This window comes from Panthera pardus, unplaced genomic scaffold, assembly GCF_024362965.1.
Source record: "Panthera pardus isolate Hobbes unplaced genomic scaffold, ASM2436296v1 HiC_scaffold_20, whole genome shotgun sequence".
NCBI lineage: Eukaryota > Metazoa > Chordata > Mammalia > Carnivora > Felidae > Panthera > Panthera pardus.
The window spans coordinates 1406812-1427619 of record NW_026526766.1 but is presented as its reverse complement, the minus strand read 5'-3'; the positions used below and the strand labels follow the sequence as shown (position 1 = coordinate 1427619).

Sequence of the window (20808 nt, the reverse complement as noted above, 5' to 3'; positions counted from 1 at the left end):
TGTGACCGGGCGCTCCTGCCGCGCTGCCTCCTCACCAGCACGTGGTGCTGTCGGTGCTCCAGACCTCGGCGGTTCTGAAGAATGTGCAGCAGGAGCTCATCGACGTTTCACGGGGGAGGCCAGGAAGACAACACACATGTATCTTCAGACTCACTGGGCCTCGGTTTCACTCACATAGCTCTGAACAAACACACCAGGATCGCTAGAGCCTACAACATCTCCATTCACAGACCTGAGGTGGGTGGGCCTCTAGCAGCTCTGTCGTTTTTTTTCAAAAATTCCAGCAATGATTCTGAAGCACAGCCAGGGTCTAAGGAGTATGGTTCATCCAGGAACCACACACGCTGCTGCCAACTCCATTCTGACATGTCTTACGTGCGCCTACATTCAGACTGGGGACTCTGGTGGACGTGGCAGGCACCGTGTGCTGGGGCGGAAAGCACAAAACATAACCATCTCTAGGTCCCCGGTCCCAATACCGTGTTTCTGACAAATAAATTCCCACAAAATAAATACTAATTTCACCTGTAACTGATTTTAGAAACCCACCTAAGAACAGATAGTTTCTGGGGGCCCACTCTACAGTGACAGTATGGACTGGATCCATCTTTCACCCTGAAAAGGACGACACGCTGTGCAAACCAGGCCTCCCAGCCCCGTGGGGCAACGGGGCAGGTGAGTGTGCATCTCCCCCTGTGAACTCCACACCCTCGGCCCCTGTGCGGAGAGCAGAGGCTTCCTCGATGCTGCAGAGGACCGGGGCTCAGAAGAAGATGCCTGAACCCGGCAGCCCTGCCCAGCACTGGTCCACCTGACCTGGGCCGGACTAGGGAGGTTTTCCTTTGGAAGATACAGGTTCCTGAGGCCCTGTGAAGACCCGGATATCGCAGTTCTGGGGAAGAACCTCGATTCCAACCAGGTTGAGAAAGCTCTGGTTAGAGCCAACTCTCCCCATCTTCACTCCCAACAGCCTCCAAGGGCTAGCATGATGCTTAAAAGATCTATAAAGCTATACATATTCCTGTTTCTAAAATGATTAATACAGACAGGTTCTAATGAATGAGAAAGTTACCTTCCAACAGTGGTCGTTGAAAACTCTGAATGTGTCTTCCTAGACAATAATGTAAAGGACCAAGGTCAAAAAAGACCATTTCGGATCTGTCTACTGCTTACAAAAACATTTTTATGGAAAATGTGTTGGGTTCTACCTTGAGTTGCAGAGAAAGCCTCTCCCCCGTTCCAAGTTGCTCCTTCTAGGCTCTCCGTTCCCTGCTCAGTGCCATAGCGGGAACCTAACAGCACTTAACAGGCAAAAGGCACTATCTTCACATTACTGTTTCTTTCCATTTGTCAGGAAAAAAAACAACACAGGCAGTTTCGCATGACTCGGTTTCTGCTGGCTCCAAATTGTGTATGCAACTTGAAATGCACCTTCCTTGCCCAGTCTTGCCCTGACTTCTGTCCTGGGTCACCACACACTTCAGGCCACACCCCTGCCACCCCACACTCTCCGCTGCCCCAAACCCCTGCCCCGTGGCTGAGGTCTCTGCCACAGTCAGAAGCGCCAGGAGACGCTGCAGAGAAGGCTTGTACGGCTGGTTACTGCCCACATTGACCTGCTGGAAAATATTGCCCCAAACACTCAAATTCTTCACCAGTCCACCACCGCTCTCCAAAACCCACTGAGAGGAAGTGAAACTAAATTCCGGGAGTGTCACCTTCATCCATAAAATGCTTACCTCACGTGCTGTCTGATGACTTAAGAACATGAAAGCACTTCATATGACACTACGAGTTTTTCAGCAGCACAAACTTAAAAGCAAATTTAAAGCCCATCCTGTCTTTCTGCACACTGCCAACCCTGTTAGCAGCTCAGACCAGCGCCAACTAGTACCTTTTTCTCCGTCCCGCCTCCCCCTCCTGAATCAACGTTCTAGTCCCAGGTGCACTGCAGCGACCATTTCGACTACCATGCCACACGAGGACCAGGCGTCAGGGCAGACACACAAGGGGCAAGGACACCCTTCTGCGAGCTCCTCCTCAGCTCTGTGGCTGCAGACCGCTCCTTGTCTTCTCTAGACCCCCTCCCCCTGAGAACAGTGTCACAGAGCATGTCATGTATATTTTCCATGTTAACATGCATCCAGGCAGCCATCTCCGTAACCAGGAAGCCTGAGGCCAGAGGCCGTGGGGTCAGAATGTTCGCCCCTGGCGTCAGACCCTGCCTGTCACCTGTCCCGGCGGTGTCCACGGCCCCATGTGACCTTGCCCCACCATGTCACCCTCTGTCCGGCAGAGTGACCCCAAACCCCGGTCCTCTCACTGTCCTGGTTCAACAGCTCTTCCTGGATTAAATCACTCGGTCAAATACCTTCCTACAGGAACAGGAGGGTAAAGGTGGCTGGTGGGGCCCTGGCTGCCCCCGACCGGACACTGCTAGGGGAGGGGCGGGAGCCGGTGCGCAGAGAGTTAAAGCAAGGTGCTGAGACATAATGGCTGGTAGCTGATGGCCTTGGACAGTGACACTCAGAAATTGCGATGTCCCAGGCACAGGAAGACAAGCCCCGCCCTACGTGGGTCACAGCAGACAGGCCAGCAGAAGAGCCAATGCCACCCCCTCTCCTCAGCCACTCGGCACCCTAGAGACTGCCACCAGCAGCCAGCACTCACCTGTGACCTATGGGCCCCCCATGCACACTGCTGCAGCGCTATGCCTAAGCAAGCCAACAAACGTACCACATAAAGAACAATTATCTGGGACATTCTGACTCTGGGATTAATCTTTTGAAACCAGTAAACAGTGGAGCTTGCTAACCACCCCAGGAACTGGAGGCAAACAGCACAATCTCTCAGAGCTCCATGGCTCTGGGCCCAGAGAAAGGCCATTGGACTCAGGAAGGAGTCCGGCAGGTCCACTCGGCTTCACAGCCTCCCATGACAGCATTACTCCCAAGCAGGCTCAGGCAAATGGCTTATAATTATTTTTATTGCCCGATTTCAAATCTGAGTCAAATTTGGTCTTTCACAAAAAAACAAAAAAACCTAGGCAACAAAACAGAAAACAGCCATCCGCTTTGCTGAAGTGGCCCAGAGGGCATCCCCGCAGAGCACGCCTGGACACCCCCCGGCCCACCCCTACTGCCAGGTCCGTTTCTCCTGCTCCTCAATCCTTGCAGGGGCTCCTGCAGAGTCTTCCCAGGGGCCTCGGCTCTATGCGTCCCTGTAACTGTGGATGCCTCACTTCACATGAAGAAACCTCCAAGACTACCGGGCCAACATTTAAATCTCTTCGATGACTGCATGTCAGCAACCCTCACAGAGGCTTTGATTTACTTACCTAAGTAATGTGGTGGGTGAAATGCCATAGGCTTACTAGTCGCTGAGTAATATCCAATTGCTCTCTTAAATCGAATAACTTTGTCATCTGTTCTAGACTGAAATAAACGTAGGAAAACCTTTGTAAATCACATGCCACTGGTCATGTGCACGAACATACTTTCACAATTCAGCACATGTGTCATAACCTGCAGCTTTCAAGTTACCAACAGATTAGAATAACGTTAAAATCTTCCTGGAAAATCAATGAATCAAACGCTACTCAGACTGACTCCTGGCACGCAGTCAGGAGAGCCGGGTCTGCAACGCAGCCCGCGGGGTCCCAGGCTTCCCCTGCTGCCGGGAGAGGGTTTCCTTCCCATCTCCCGCAAACGGGGCAGTGGTTTCACCTTTCCAGAGAGGCAGGGAGTTCACACCAACCTCACGTCTTCTATTTACCCTGACCCACTCACGTTCCTTTCCAGAAAAAGGTGGAAGAAATCCCTGACCATCGCCCGAAAGGATGGACAAGTCATGTCCTCACTTCTACTCAGCCCACGTGACAGGTCTGTCTTCTTAGGAGAAAGGTCCCGATCACGGTAAGGAATCTGGGAGCAGCAGACCTCACAGGCGTCCTCCCAAGCCCGTACCTGAGAATGCTGGAACACATCTTTAGCTACGGCATCCAAGTCTGAGGGGTCCTGGATGTTGCGGACGTAGTCGGCCACAGCCTTGATTACCACATCACAGGGCGGCAGGACTAGCTGGTGAGCCCGGACCTGAGAAATAAGCACACGGGTCAGCACACGAATCCCACGTGCAGGGCCCGGAAGCTGCAGGCAGCGCTTCCTTACACAGCCGCTCATTACCCTGCTGTGAGTCTCGGCCCGAAGACTGGCGCGGGAACCATTAAATACAAGCCAGCCACTTCCACCCAGCAAGGCCACACGGAGCCTGGCAGCCATGTGTTAACTCCGACATGTCTGCAGCCGGGCTCCCGTCAACTCCGAGCCCAGAACCCTGTGCCCCACCATAGTGAACGTGCCGCGAGAGGCTGGGCCACAGACACTTCCGTTCTTCCCGCACGGCCAAAAGGAGGCAGTGCTGGGTGATCATAGCCCAGGTGCCCGAGCACCACAGAAAGGCAAGTCGGCTCTGAACGGGAGGGAAACGGTATCCCTGACTGCCAATGCTGAGGGCCATGTCTGGTAAAGACACACGGAGTAAGTGGCAGAATATTATATTATCCGAGAATAGCAGATTCTACAAAAATTAAACAGAATAAAAAAAAAAAAAAGGCTTTAGACTCTTTCGTGAAAACTAAAAAACTATGAAAAAACATCCAATTTCAGCTATAACTACAGTAATGCCCTCCTCTGAGAAATAAAGATGAATCAGGTACTAACTATGTTTCTGGCAATTAAAAAAAACCCGAACGACAGCATGAAATAACCTTGATTTCCTATATGTAGCCACAAAGACCACAAAGGCCCCTAAAGACCCTGTGCCTCCAGAGCTGTCCACTCCTGCCCACCAGCGTGGGACTGTCCAGGTAAGCCCAGCGTCACCACAGTCCTCTAGGGTGCACGGGGCGCAGGGCAGCTGGCCTCAGAGGTAAGAAGTGAGGAAGGGCCATGAGCCATGGAGTGTGGTGGCTCCAGATGCTAGAAGAGGCAGGAAACACCCTTCCAGAGTTTCCAGAAGGAGCGTGGCCTGCTGACGCCTTGATTGAGCCCAGTGAGACTGACTGTGAACCTCTGACCTTGAGCACCATAAGATAACAAATCTGAGTTGTTTTAAGACACAACACACATAACACACAAAAGAAGAAAATCAGAAAACCTGAGCCTGAGCACATGACATGGAAGACCCACCAGAAAACCATTTACACTTTTAAGTCATCAAGAAAATTTTCAAGATGCACACACAACAATCACTCTCGTTTTACACAAACAACAGGTTTTCTGGAAGCACTGGTTGCCACGTCCGAGTCACGTTCTCAGGCCCCAGTGTGCCAGTCGTTAGTGCTCGTGAAGGCACATCCCAGCAGGAGGCCTGCAGAGAGCCACGCACACATCTGTGGACATAGATCACACGCTCAGTCCTAGAAACCCAGCACCCCATGAAAATGAAAGCCCACTGGCTCGCACATCCTCCACGGGGACGAACCCCAGAAACAGCACATCCCAGCCAGTCTGGGAGGAACACAAGTCCCGTCTGCTCTCCCACTGGCGGGGTGTATGGCCCCCCGGCGGGGCAGGAGCAAGGCCAGCTGGTGGCAGCCCAGGAGAGGAGTCAGAACAGAAGCCCCACGCTGTCCTCACGGAACATCTTCCCCTCGGTGAACGCACACGGAAACAGGGACAGCAATGCGGCGTGGGCCTGGCTGAGCAGGTGCGACCCAGCACGCTGAGACCCTACGATCAGACCACAACGGTAAGCTGGCTGTAGTGTGAGGATGTTACATACAGGACAGACCAATGACGACACGGTGAGAACAGAACGAATGTGATACAAAAGTGGACAAAATATGAAAAGGGCTAGCCCCACTTGGGGGAGGAGCACTTGGGCAGCACAGGCCAACTCTCCTCGGTGCACACCGTCTATCCCGCCTCAGTGAAGGGGACCATCTGTCACCGTTGCTCCTGTGGACCATCTCTGGTCTGCGCCCGCCCCCAAGGCTGCCTGAGGGGCAGGGAAGTCCCCACAACCCGGATGCCCTCACTCCAGCAGCCCCGGCCAGGCCCAGAGGATGGCAGGATGTGCGCTCGGCTCAGGGCACACAACGGGGGACTCAGTGCACACGAGAAGCTTTAATTCGGGAAGAAAGAGCACACAAAACAACTTCTAAAACTCAGACGGAACTGTTATAACCTCAAAACATTGAATGAGAGATTATAGAATTCTCAAAAGGATTTACCACAGAATTCCTTTTAGTAGTAAGGTTCCTAGTACATTTAAATATGGATATATTTGCAAACATCCCATTCATTAAACTTCTAACACTCTTGACAATGTTTAATTTGTACTTTCTTTAAAAACCTTGCCATTGCGTTGGGGCACCTGGGTGGCTCAGTCAGTTGAGTGCCCAATTCTCGATTTCAGCTCAGATCATGGTCTCATGGTTTGTGGGTTCAATCCCCACGTCGGGCTCTGAGCTGACAGCATGGAGCCTGCTTGGAATGCTCTCTTTCCCTCTCTCCGCCCTTCCCTGGCTCTGGTGCATGCTTGCTCGCTCTCGCTCTCTCTCTCTCTCTCTCTCTCTCAAAAAAACATTAAAAAAGAAGAAGAAGAAAATGAAGGGAAAAAAACCTTGCCGTGACACATATGGGAGAAATCACATGTTCCCACAGGCTGGAAAACTGAGTGCTAAGAGAACCAACCCAATGGAGAAAGAAAAAAGTCCCTGAAGATTCTGGCCACCCCAAATATGGCTCCTGGCTCTCTAGATCTATACATGCCACATGCACAAAGGGATCTCTGCAGACGCTCAGCTGGTAAAAAAATGCATCAGGACTTGCTGACCCTCAAAAAGCATCATCATTTTACATGGCTAAATCTTCCCAAAGATGCTGTAGAAGAGCATGTAGCTCCCCCATCAGCGCAGCAACTACAGGAGAGTTAGAGCAAGATGTCACTGTCAATCTTAAATCAAAATTAACACTCAAACCACACAAATGAAATGTTTGCTCCTTGGCGACAAGCTTCAAAATATTTTTAAAAAGTTTGTTTTAATGTTTATTCATTTTTGAGAGACAGAGAGTGAGCGGGGGAAGGGCAGAGAGAGAGAGAGAGGGAGACGCAGAACTGGAGGCAGGCTCCAGGCTCTGAGCTGTCAGCACAGAGCCTGACGTAGGGCTCAAACTCCCAGATGGCGAGATCATGACCTGAGCTGAAGTCGGATGCTTAACTGAGCCACCCAGGCGCCCCTGGGCTTCAAAATATTTTAATGAAAGTCCCACTTCTCCTTTTTTTTTTCTTTTAATGTTTATTTATTTTTGAAAGAGAGAGAGAGAGAGAGAGAGTGCACACACACAAGTGGGGGAGGGGCAGAGAGAGTGGGAGATAGAATCCGAAGGAGGCTCCAGGTGCCAAGCTGTCAGCAGACCCTGAGATCATGACCTGAGCCGGAGTTGGATGCTTAACTGACTGAGCCACCCAGCCGCCCCTCCTTTTTTCTTTTCTTTCAGCAGTTGTACTTTAACTTTAGCCCAAAGCTTAACATTAGGAAAAAAGACAAAAGTTAAATAAAATGCAATAGTATACCTAAATTAAAGTTGGAAACATGTACTTTCTGTGTCCAAGGATAGAAAGCAAATTCTGTTTAATTAAAAAGCAGGGGCCCCTGGGTGGCTCAGTTGGTTAAGCATAGCATTCTTGGTTTCGGCCCGGGTCATGATCTCATGATTTGTGGATTCAAGCCCCATGCTGGGCTCTGTGCTGGCAGCACGGAACCTGCTTGGGATTCTTTCTCTCTCCCTTTCTCTCTGCCCCTCCCCTGCTCATACACTCTCTCTCTCTCTCTCTCTCTCAAAAAAAAAAAAAAAAAAAAAAAAAATTAAGAAAATTAAAAGTAATAATACTTTTAAAATAAATAAAAAGCAAACATCGGCGCAATCGGGTGACTGTCGGTTAAGCATCCAACCCTTGATTTTGGTTTCAGGTCATGATCTCAGAGTTTGTGAGTTAGAGCCCCATGTTGGGCTTTGTGCAGAGCCTGCTTGGGATTCTCTGTCTCCCTTGCTCTCTGCCCCTCCCCCACTCTCTTGCTCTCAATATAAATAAATATTTTTTTAAAAAGCAAACGTTTATGATTATGCACTTTTTTACAGCACTCTGTAGTAATTTCAGTGATGGTCAGTTACTTGCTTTGCAAGCAAAGGAACAAAAATTTGGAGCTAGAAAAGACCTCCCAGAGCGGCTCCCTGCTCCCAGACAGGACAACAGTGGTAAGCAGGCGCTGCTTGGTGGGAGCTGGCAGTCACCTCCACACAAATTCCCTCAGCCGAGGCCGCCTACACGGAGCCTCATCTTTCCCCCACGGGCCCGTTTCCTACTGTGCCGCTCTCTCCCGTGGGTCAGGACAGGTGGAGGGTGTGGAAGGCGCTCAGGAAGGCAGCTCGTTCACATGCCCACAGGCCCGTGCCCCTGCTGGGGCCGCTCGGAATCCAGTGGTGTCAGCACAGGACACACCCACTGTGCGGGGACACAACCAAGTCCGAGGAAGCCCTCGCCACACGCCTCTCAGTGCAGCAAGCAGCGGCCGTCACAGGCAGCAATGGGCCCCGATTCCCCCTCCCTATGGTACTAATCATTCAAGGGCCACAACCTGAGTTAGCAACTGGCACCGCGAGAAAACAATCTCTTCCCATCCCTAAAGAAGGAAATAACGAGGGTCCCACTACAGAATCAACTTTAAGCCATGCTCTAGTGTCTCACTACTTACGTAAGTCTGTCATGTCATCTCGGTTACGTTTCAAAAAATCAAACATTTTTCCACAAAGTCACTTCAAGGCACAAAGCAGGGGCGTCTGGGTGGCTCAGTCGGTTAAGCATCCAACTCCTGACTTCGGCTCAGGTCACGATTTTGCAGTTGGTGAGATCGAGCCCCACAGTTCAGGAGACTGAATGGAGCCTGCTTGGGATTCTCTCCCTCCCTCTCTCTGTCAGCCCTACCCCGCTTGTGGTCTCTCTCAAAATAAATAAAACATCAAAAAATAACAATAATAAATGACACAATGCAGTTACCACATGACATTTCAAATGTTAAATCCATTATGTCACAGCCGCAAAGGATTCCACTAAAATCCAAGACTCTCTCCCAGATGGATGCTGATTACGCTAAAGTCTCCTCTAACACTTTCTGAAATGTGCCACCAGAAAGGATCATCTGACAGGGCCTCGACTTTCACATGATGGGATGAAACGTTTCCACTGAAACGGCAACTCCCTTCCAGAGGTGACCGACAGCACACCGGCAGGTGAGTGTCCTGTGGGCTAAGGCTTCGGCCACCTTGTGTAGACGCGGGGCATCCCGCGTGGTGTCACAGCCACAAAGACAAGGGGAAGCTAGCTGTACAATCAGTCGTTTCTCTCACGAGGTCAAGGCACTGGCCCATGCTCCATTTCTGTACACATCCTGCCCTGCTCCTCGGAGGTTTCAATCCCATTCACGCTTTTTGTTTGCTTTTTAAAACAAAGAAAATGGGTGTTCCCAAATCCACAGATTATATTTTTGTGTTGGATGACTTTTTTCTCCTTTTTAGAGAACGAATATTCTGAGAATTTTTCTTCACTTCGGCTCTTGTCTTTGCACCTCACGCCGGCATGCTGACAAGAGCCCAAATGTGTTCCCCCCGCCCCACGCCCGTTGCTCCGTGAGCGGCGCGGCACGTGCATCTTTGCCGCATCTTCAGGAAACGAGCATCGGCATTCTGATATACGACTTCGCTGAGCAGGTTTACGTACACCAGCTTCCGAATAGGAAAATGTACCCCCGCACACACCCTGGAAACTAGTCAAGAGCCAATTACACTGCATCACAGACGCGTGCACACATGCAGTTGAACCCCAGGATATGCGGTATTCCAGGCCCGGGCAACAGAGCCAACAGTGAAGTTTCACCTGTTGGTTAAATAATCTTTACATGGGGCACTGAACAGTCAGTTAAGTGTCCCACTTCGGCTCAGGTCACGATCTCACGGTTCGTGACTTCGAGCCCCGCATCAGGCTCTATGCTGACAGCTGGAAGCCTGGAGCCCGCTTCGGATTCTGGGTCTCCCTCTCTCTCTGCTCCTCCCCTGCTCACACCATCTCTCTCTCTCTCTCTCTCTCTCTCTCTCTCTCTCTCAAAAATTAACATTAAAAAACTTTTTTAAAGTAATCTTTATCCTGTTTCCTTCATACAGAATAGATGATCCGGGGCCACTGAAGTCTATACTGATTATACTGATGGGAATCTGAAATCTCAGATGTTCGTGGAAACAAGAAGACATTCGTGGAGCACCCACAGCAACAAGCGTGTGGGTGTGCAGCCCCCAGGAGGTCACCACAGGGGATACCTCATCACCCACCGCTGTCCCCACCTGCACAAAGGGCTGCACAGCTGACTTCAGCGAAAATATTTATAAAGCACATTTGAAAAGGTCGTCTAGAGGGGACACCAGATGGGGAGACGGATGCATGTAGCTGGACGTTTGACTTCGTAGCACGTTAGTTTATGGTAAACAATACAGTTTGTGACTTAAAATATTTTTTTATAAAGATAATTAGAAAATATAAATGTTAGAAATCCAAATACTTGAAAGTGAAGCAAAGGTAAAAATATGCCAATTACAACAGATTCGTGTCTCTGTTTTGTTTGGAAAATGCTGTAGTTGTATTTTTATTCTGCTAATAATTATGTCATCATAATTATGTCAAGGTTCACTGGTATTTTATTTTGCTTTTGAAAATCTTATAGCGTGCCGTTAGGGATTAGGTAATAACATCAACATTTTCAAGAAGTTTTACATCAAGTATTTACACAGGTACAGTGCTGCCATTTTGGTTAGTCTAACATAAATTTTGACTAAGTGAAAAAAACAGGAACAAAAACACCCTTCATGAAGATCTCTCTCAGCTTGTGTCCAAACTTTGCAGAAATGCTATCCATCCATCATGTATGTTTCTGCAAGTGCATGGATGTTCAATTCTTTATCCTCTCATCCGGCTAACTGCTCAACATGAAGCCACAAGCAAACTGGAACGCACATCACTGTTACATCACCTGCCAGGACAGGGTGACTGTCATGGCTACTCGGTCCCCCTCAGGCCGGTCGCTGCACAGCATCTGGCTTGAGCTCTGGAGCCATGTCAATTCCCACAGACTCGCACACTAACCGAATAAACACACCACAAAACCATGATTCTGGGGCTTGGTACTGCGGCTCCCACACGACCTCCTGGCCGCACGCTGGAAGACAGGTGAGAGGAAGGCACCAGTTTCACTAACGGCTCTGCTGAAGCAGAACCTGACCCCCCATCACCATTAGGAAAGCTGCAAAGTGTGAGGACGGTACATACGGAGCAGCGTCGCAACGCCCGGACGTCAGAGGCTCACGTGGAGACACCTGCTGGCCGGGCTCCAGGAGGTCCCTCAGAGAACCCCGCAGACAAGCATCACTGCATTTCACCCTCAGGCCACCGCCGTGTGGTGCACTCTGGATGTCCCAACAGGACAGAGGGGTCCACCAAGGCACTCGCGGAAGCACCCAGTGAGCGGCGCGGCCACGGCCCCAAGGCAGACCACACCCTGGTCTCCAACCGTCTAAGTGACACCTCTTCTAAGGTTGAGACGTCTTTCCTATGAAGCAATGGCAGGTGGCGAGCTTCTTTTCCTTCTGATATTCCTACTGAAATGGTTAATTAAGAACAGGCAACACTACAGTAGCCCTCTCCCCCCATCCTTTTTTTTCAACAGACCCATGAAACCCAAATCCACGCTACTGACGAAGGGAGCCACGGAAAGACCAGGCGCAGGAGAGGTATGAGGTCAGACTATGTCAGATGTGGGGAAGTGGGGCCTAAGGGCCCAGGGCTCCACACACAGCTGAGCAGTGCCACCAGAGGCGGTCAGGAAGGGCAGGGCGGGTCAGGAAGAGTCAGACCAGATGCAGGAGGGGGCAAGAATCAGAGACACCCGCCAAACTCTACCCTGGACATCACAGGGCCAGTTGGTATCACTCTCTAAGAAACAGGATAAACCCACACGGACAACAAGCTGGAGGGCCACATCTGGTGTGGACACAGAGATGCCCTGGTGGGTGGGGGTGAGACACACGCTGCAGTCGGGGAAGGGGTCTCGCTGGACACTGGGTCCACTGGATGGTCATCGACACGTGCCAGAAAGCATGAGGCCACAGCACGGTGCGGGTGGACCCTCGGGAACCCACACACAACAGGAGTCAGGGAGGGGACACGGCACATGAGGCACACAGAACCAGGCTGGGGTCCAGGAAGCAAGGCAGGGGTTTGCCAGGGTGAGGAGAGCAGGGGGGCTGAGGGTTGAGTGTTTCATGCCCCCGGGAGGTGAAAACCATTCATTAATTCATGGATGTCAACTGTGTCCTCAGCAGCCTTGAACAAAGGCCAACTGTGGCGGCCCAAATTCAACGCGGGGTTAAGCTGTTGGACACATTACTAGAGACCATCTTCAGGAGACATGTGGGGCAACAGGGAGCTGGGAGGAGGTGGGGAAGACTGGAGCACAAATACAAAGCGAGGTCCACGAGAGCAAAGGGGCGGGTGTGCAGGGCCGCGGATGAGAACACAGCACAGACCAGCCTCGGACCGAGCGGAAAAGGGCCATGGCCGTGGGCCTGGCCGGGGGAACGGGCAGCGGGGGCAGCCCCGCATGGGGTGAAGGGCCTGTAAGTGGGGGCAGTAAAACCAGGAGAGCCTGGAAGACAGCAACGCACGTGTACGACACGTTCAGGAGGGAGGGTTACCTGCGGACACCTGCAGTCCCGTTCACACCGGGAACCGTGATTTTCAAATCCGTTTTACAGAGGTATTTTATGTGCAATAAAACCCATCAGCCTCAGGCAGACAGGTCACCGTGTTCTGAGGAAGGCAGACCTCAGTGCCGCCGCCACACAGTTGGAAAGAGAGCCCTTCCACAGCCCCATGGCCCCCGTGCCCTCACAGCCAGCCCCAGACAGCGACTGCCCTCTGCTTCCTCTCCGGGCGCCACTCTTTCTGGGCTCACACAGGAGTCTCAGAGAGCTCCTCAGTGTCTGGCATCTGCCATTTCGGTGAAGAGAAGTCTGCTCCTTCCCCACTCCCAGGCCTCCCTGTGTGACCCTTCCACCCACCATTCACCAGCCGACCGTGGGGTCGGTCTGAGGTCCCGTGGGTCACATGGCAGGTGCGTGCTCAAAGTTGTAAGAAGCTGCCCGGCCACATCCGGGTGGCCGCTTGGCTGTGCTCCCAGCAATCACCTGGCAGAGCAGTGGCCACAGTGGCGGTCCCACCGCCATTCCCTAATGACGCGGAGGACCTCTGTGCACCTACTGGACGTTCCAGAAAATGCCTGTTCAAACGTGCCCCCATCTTTTCTGGCTGGGTTGTATCTTCTTACTGTGCTGTCCTTTACAAATTCTGGCCACGGGTTCCTTACCAGAGACACACTCTGTTCCTTTCCCTCAGCCACTTGCTTTTTATGCACTTCACTAAGAAATCCTTGCCTCAGTCCAGGTCACAAAGGTCTCCTCTTACGTTTCCTCTAGTGTTGATTTTTACTCTGGAGTTGATTTTTATATTCTCTTCACTTTTGCATAGGGACGTCCAGTTACTGAAAACACCAGCCCTTCCCCCTTCCGACCACGTGTCCAGGCCTCCACTGGGCTCTACTGCGCTCTGCTGACCCAGTGACTGGCCCGTGTCAGGACCACACCTCCTGGGTTAGCACAGCCTCACAGGGAGAGGTGAAGCCCTCCAACTCTCTTGTCCCTTCTCAACACTCTTGTGGTTTATTCTAGGTCCTCTGCAGTTCCACGTGAATTTTAAGCTCAGTTTTCAATTTCTACAAAAACACAAGCTTGCTAGGATTCTGATAGGGAAGTAGTAAAATCTAAGTAAGTCTTTGAATCCACGAGCGCAGTGCTTATTTCCGTTTGTTTAGGTCCTTCCCCAGCCGCGACTGTACATTTTCACTGTCAGGTCAGGTGTGGTCTCAGCCAGGGATGGCGCCGCCCACGACTCCCATCGAGGGAGGAGGTGGACACAGAGCCGGAGGCAGGTGGAGCTGCCCAACCAGCTGGCGAGGGCCCACCGGGAGGTTCGGGCTCCCGGGGGAAGGGAGACACCGGCAGGTGAGTGGCGGGCCCCCGGAGGCCCAACAGCGAGTGTCAGCGCGTGAGAACACTACCAGCAGCAGGTGGTGGTAACAGAGGGAGGGGTAGGGAAGTTTAGGAGGGAAGATGGAGCTCTTCTGGGAGGAGACCCAGGAGGCAGAGGATGTGCGGCCAAGTTGTCTGGCTGCCCTTGTGCACTGAGCTCATAAGGGCTCTGCAAGGTAAAGAGGAAGACTGGCAAGGTCCCCCAAGGCTCCCCTAAATGACAGAAAGTGACTGAGTGGAGTCACTAGGAGCAGTGAAAGGTGGTATTGAGATGAATTGAATCTCAAAAGAATTATCAAAGAGCCACATCAAGAAAGTTTTTAAAAGCACAACCCACAGGATGGGAGAAAGTATTTGCAAATCATGTGTCTGATGACACCTGTGTACCCAGAATACAAAAGAAAAAAAAAAAGGCACACACACACACACACACACACACCCCTCTTACAACTCAATAATAAAAAGACAACGCAATTGAAAAATGGACTAAGGACTTGAATAGACATTTATCCAAAGAAGATAACCAAATGGTCAGGGAGCACAGGAAAAGATGTCCAACATCATTACTCATCAGAGAAATGCAAATCAAAACCACATCACACCCACTGGGACAGCTAAAAATAAAAGAGCCAATAACGAGCGTTGGTGAGGATGCGGGGAAATCAGAAACCTCACAGGCCGCTGGGAAGGGAGTGAACGGTGTAGCCACTAACAGAAAGCATCCTGGTCGCGTCTCGAGAAGCTGAGCACGGAGCTCTCACGTAACCAGCAATTCCGGCCCCCAGGCACACACCTGAGAGAAAGGGGAATCGGGTCCAGACAGACGTGTGCACACATGTTCAGAGCAAAGAACTCTGGGTTAAAGTCTATAGATAAAATTTAAGATAAAATGTTCCTGATGTGACCTGACAGGTCATCCTGGTGTCCAGAAGCCTCAGAGAGAGGTAACGTTGGTTGAAGGAAGGCAGGGTATTCGAATCAGAAAGGAGGGCACGCACAGGCTAACGTGGACAGAGTTCCACAAGAGGCGGAAGCAAGCCAGGGAGCTACGGGGGTGTTCCAAGCACCGCGCAGGAAGGGGGGCCTAGAGGACACCAGCACTACCCACTGACCACAATTGGGGTGTGGTGCTGAACACAGAACAGAGGCCCGTCCACGACGGGGGAGACCAACACGTGAGGGGGGTCTGGGGACAGGAAAGGCCAGCACACACTTGCAAAGGGGCTCAACCAAACAGGTGGACAAGGGGCTCCGTGGCAGGAGACACCCGTGGGTCAGAACAACTGATGGGGATAAAAACACCAAATGCGTGAAAATTAACATGAAGTTTAGGAACACAAAAACCATTAAAATAATGGTCCGACCTAAAAACATTTTTAAAATTAAAACAACTAAGTGCTTACTCAAAATAAAACTTCCACCACTTACTAGGACTCAAAATCATACAGCAGTAACAACTCAAAAAGCACATTAAAGAAAGACAGCCCACTCAGCACATGCTTATGGCCAGGGGATACTCCCGCCAGGGCTGACTAACCCGGGCTCCAAAGGCCCCATCCCTGGTTCTGGAATTTTCCATCATATAACATGGCCTCCTACTGTCCTGAACACAAATGAAATATTCTTTACTGACAAATCAAATCTGAGAAACATGATGCCACCTTCCCAGCACCTCTTCTATGGAAACGAAAGAACTGAAAAGGATCCTGCCTAGCTGCTTCACCTCCGCTTTTCTACTGCCCTTGGGAGATTCCAGGTTCTGAGTATGTCCACCACTGCCCTCTCACTGCGGGGAACACAACCCTGATCATCAACACGGCACACAGAGCTCTGCTCCCCTCCCAGCCCGCTGTCTGCAGCTATCACCCTGCAACCGGGTCGTCTGCGCTATGCTGCACCCACAGGCCCACCCCGGGCGTGCTCGCCTAACAACCGGAGCTGTGGACGGGGAGGTCGCAGGGGGAAGGGGAAGACTGTGGTGCTCCACGGCAAGGGGTGCTCCGGGCTCACTAGGCAGCGGGTTCATGTAATGCCCACCCTCTGTGAAGAGCAATCTGGAGGGGATGACCTTGGTGAAATGCTACAGAGCAGGACAAGGAAGGGCAACAAGTGCACCTGGCGACATGAATCAGATGCCTGTGAGAGCTGTGTATACCACAGACTGCTAAAAATCATGAGAAAGGGTTACACACAACAACTAACCAAATTCTCAAGTCACCTGGTTACTTTCACGAGTGGGAGTAAGCATACAGGATACGGACAGCGGGATCCAGCAGCGATGTTCATGAGAAAGGAGACCATCGCATCCCACTTCCCAACATGTGTCGCGGGGCCTAAATGACATCGCAACACACAGATGTTGTGTGTGTAAAGGACTAACACAAAAAAGCTCTGCGATATGTGAACTCAAAGCAGATGTGCTTGCATTTTAGAATGTGACTTTAAAATGCCTACAACTTACCAAGTCCTTGAAAACTTAACTGCGGCTTGCTCCTCCATCACACCACAAAACCCCCAGCTGATACTCAAAATACACATGATGATAATGCATAAAACCTGACTGGATCCTGACTGAACGAAAACAACAAACAACGCCATAAATGCCTTACAGGAACAGTGGAAAAATTTGAGTATGAACTTAATCCTAAGTGATTAGGGAATTCCTGTTCATGCAGTTGACATGATAATAGTAAGAGAAGTAAGAAAGAGATTGGCCTCGGGGTATCTGGGTGGCTCAGTTAAGCGACTGACTTGGTTTCCGACCAGGTCAGGATCTCACAGTTCAGGTGCTCGAGCCCCACGTTGGGCTCTGCACTACTGACAGCACGAAGCCTGCTGGGGATTCTCTCTCTCTCCCTCTCTCTCTGTCTCTCCCCAACTCACACTTTCTCACTTTCTTTCAAAATAAATAAATAAACTTTAAGATACATTAGCCTTAATTTTAGGTAATTATGATATAAACTGAAGTTTTCACAGGTGAAGTGGCAGGGTATCTGCAACTTCCAAATAGTGGAGTTAAAAAGCAAAGACAGATGTAAATCTACTTCTTGGCGAAATGTTAACTGTAGAACCAATTAGATACATGGATGGACGTTGTCCATCTCAATTTTTTACATACTTAACATTTTTCTTAACACAAAATTAGGAAAGACACACTCTAATGATGTTAGTGACCTGCCAGCAGACTGAGCTGGTCCCCCAATAACCCCACAAACAGTGCTGCCGTCTAACCTCTGACACGTGACCAAGGCCAGCTCGGCCGAGATGCACACATGGTCTGGGGTCCCGGGAGCCTCTCCGCCGCTATCCACAACTGCACGAACCTTGTATTAAGCCAGGCTTCCCTTCGTCTCCACTTACAAAAGCTCCTGTTCGGCAAACCTGAGGAGCACAACACCTAACGCAAGTGCACCTGCCTGCAGGCCATACATCAGCAGTGGGGCCACCCGGACCACAGACCGCAGCACTTCATCCATGAGGACACGGGAAGAGCACTGCGGCCAACAGCAGGAGAAAGCTACTCTCCTTCAAGCACAGAAAAAGCAAGGAAAACAAGTAATTTCTAACAAGAGGAGAAAAACGGACTTTCAGACGGAAGGTGAAAACCCGGGGCCCAAGAACTGTTAGCACAACGAAGAGCGGGGTCCAGGCGGCAAGGAGTCGGAGCAAAGACGCAATAAAGAGTTTCCCTTGAATGATCAGGTTTCTCCAAAGTTCACTCCAAGTTAAATCACAAAAAGCAATTTGAACCTAAACACGGATGGAGACAGTTTGTGAAGGGAAGGTAATTCTGACAGGAGGCAGAATTTCAAGGGAGCTGTGCCTCCGGGAAGCATGGCAAGTAGCCCCCTTCACTGCAGGAGCCGAGGCCCAGGCTGCCCAGCAGACCTCCCATCGGCACCTGACAGATGGCAGCTGTGGTCACGGTGCCGATCCGCCAGGAAAGGGGACTCTGAGTCCACGTTAGACTCCAACTTCCCACGTTAGAGAAGCGGGAAGCACAGCTTTCCCACGCTCATCACGGTCGCAACAGGAAGGCGAGAGAGAGAAAAAAGACGAAGCATTCAAAACCAGTACAAAGGGAACACTTCTCTGATGAACTTGGTTGGGTCTCTTCCATCACTCAGAAAACATTAAAGCCTTAATCAGACTTTTACAATTTTAGAATATTATAGAGTTATGAAATTTATCAAAATGTGCTAAGATATGATCCAAGTAACAGGCAACTGTATCACCTGTCGAAAATATTAATGTTTGTAAAACAATATTAAAAACCTATAGCTAAAAGATCTGCACCTACCTAGGAACACAGTGTGAATTCCTCCAAGAGAATTTTTAAGGTCATTCACAAATTTCCCTAAAGTGTAGGGTTGGGAACAAGATAAGGGAGGCTGTGTGTGTGTGTTCTAAGGCGGTGCGGACCCGGAAGGGAGGGGATGGGTGCGATCCTAGCTGTGCAGCTGTTTCCTTCAACGATAAAGGAATGTCATTCACATATTAAAATTACAGCAAACTCAAAAGCTGATGACCACCCATGTTGGAGAAGAAATGAACTTGTACCTTAAGTGAGGCTAGAGGATGCTCTGGGCCAAGCAAGCTCCAGTGGAAGGAAGCCAGGTCTTCATCAGGTAGAATGTGATTCCCTGCAACACAGACACGGCACAGTGAGGAACACGGCGTCAGCGACACGGGGCAAGCCGGCAACACCACACGCATCATCATCTGCAGATACCTCTGCAGCTTCACTTCAGACTTTGCGAGGACTTCGCAAGACTGCCTCCTTCGACACGTCACGTAAAACTTCCACAGAAAAACCGAAAATGCTTCTTCATCTTTTACTAGAGAACCACACACAGCAGGCAGATCTCTTGCAGCTGCCGCATGATGTGGACAGGACAGTTCCCACAGCATTCGAGGTGAACAAACTGTACAGAGCCTGAGCCGCTTGGCCGCCAGGTACTCAGGTCGGTCTGACATTGCGGGGGTTAACGGATACAGCTTTCATCTGCTCGTGAGACCCCAGGCTTCAAACCACACTCTGTCACCTGGGCTCCACAGCAGAGGCAGAGTGCACAGTTACAAAATCGTTCTGAGCTAGGTTAATGATTTGTGCCACCTCCTCTGGTCACTTCCACCACCACCCGCAAACAGATGACGGAGCACAGCCCACCCTACCACCAGGAATGCCACTCGGCTGGGTGCCCTATCACCAGGGCTATGTCAAAAACAAGAATCGCATCCAGCTGAGAAACCACATTTTTGGGGAACACTCTCCCTTCACTGTAGTTCTCGAATGCCAGCATACCAACATCATTAGTATGTTACTTCTCTCGGTGATATTTAAAAGTGGTAACTTCCTAAATAATTCTGTGATTTTTTAGATCATGATTTAGTCCCCTCCACACGGAGAAGCCAGATTCATTAACTGGCTGCTAACGGAAAGCAAAACAAGGTGAGTTCTTAATTAATTAACCTTAATATTCTAAACATACAAGTATACAATCCAGGAGTCCTGAACTGCCATGAATCCAGAGGAGCAGAGTTAAGTCCTACTGTCCTGCTGAGCTTTGCACTGCTTTCCTGTGCTCACACCTGCACAGAACTTTACTGTGAAGTAGGACATGTCTTGGATTTTTGTGAAGCTTCTATTTGAAAAAAAATATGAAGTCAATTCCAACATCAGTAACAGTCTGTTAAAATCTGGGTCACATACTTAATTGAATATTCTACCCAACCTCTACAACAAAACAACTCCTATATCTGCTCTTCCTGTTACAACAAGGGAAAGGAAATATCCTTTCTCAGTTGAGAACACTGAAACCTTTACACCAAACCTAAACTAAAAATGTTTACCCAATTAAGAGTTTACCTGTTGGGAATGCAAGCTGGTGCAGCCACTCTGGAAACAGGATGGAGGTTCCTCAAAAAACTAAAAATAGAACTACCCTATGACCCAGCAATTGCACTGCTAGGCATTTACCCACGGGATACAGGTGTGCTGTATTGAAGGGACACATGCAACATGTTTATAGCAGCACTATCAACAACAGCCAAAGTATGGAAAGAGCCCAAATGCCCATCGATGCATGAATGGATAAAGAAGATGTGGTGTGTACATATATATACACACACACATACATACACACACACACAATGCAGTATTACTCAGCAATCAAAAAGAATGAAACCTTGCCACTTGCAACTACGTGGATGGAACTGGAGGGTATTATGTTAAGTGAAATTAGTGAGTCAGAGAAAGACAAAAATCATATGACTTCACTCATATGAGGACTTTAAGAGACAAAACAGATGAAGAGAAGGGAAGGGAAACAAAAATAATATAAAAACAGGGAGGGGGACAAAACAGAACAGACTCATAAATATGGAGAACAAACTGAGGGTTACTGGAGGGGTTGTGGAAGGGGGGGATGGGCTAAATGGGTCAGGGGCACTAAGGAATCTACTCCTGAAATCATTGTTGCACTACATGCTAACTAACTTGGATGTAAATTTTAAAAAATAAAAAATAAAATTAAAAAAAAAAAAGAACTTACCTATAACTTGTCTAAATTTTTTTAACTTATCTAAATTTTTATAGAAACTCCAAGCCCTA

General features: G+C 49.9%; 1 protein-coding gene across 2 annotated transcripts in view; it reads right to left on the bottom strand.

Annotated features, from left to right (window-relative positions):
• Positions 1-20808, bottom strand: part of FAM120A (family with sequence similarity 120A) — a 95275-nt gene that overhangs the window by 55197 nt on the left and 19270 nt on the right. For both annotated transcript variants that reach the window (XM_019434297.2, XM_019434296.2), the window contains exons 3-5: positions 18756-18838; positions 3966-4094; positions 3338-3434 (exon numbers count right to left, since the gene is read on the bottom strand). In XM_019434297.2, coding sequence (XP_019289842.1) covers positions 3338-3434; positions 3966-4094; positions 18756-18838 — 309 coding nt within the window. The remainder of the gene's footprint in view (positions 1-3337; positions 3435-3965; positions 4095-18755; positions 18839-20808) is intronic.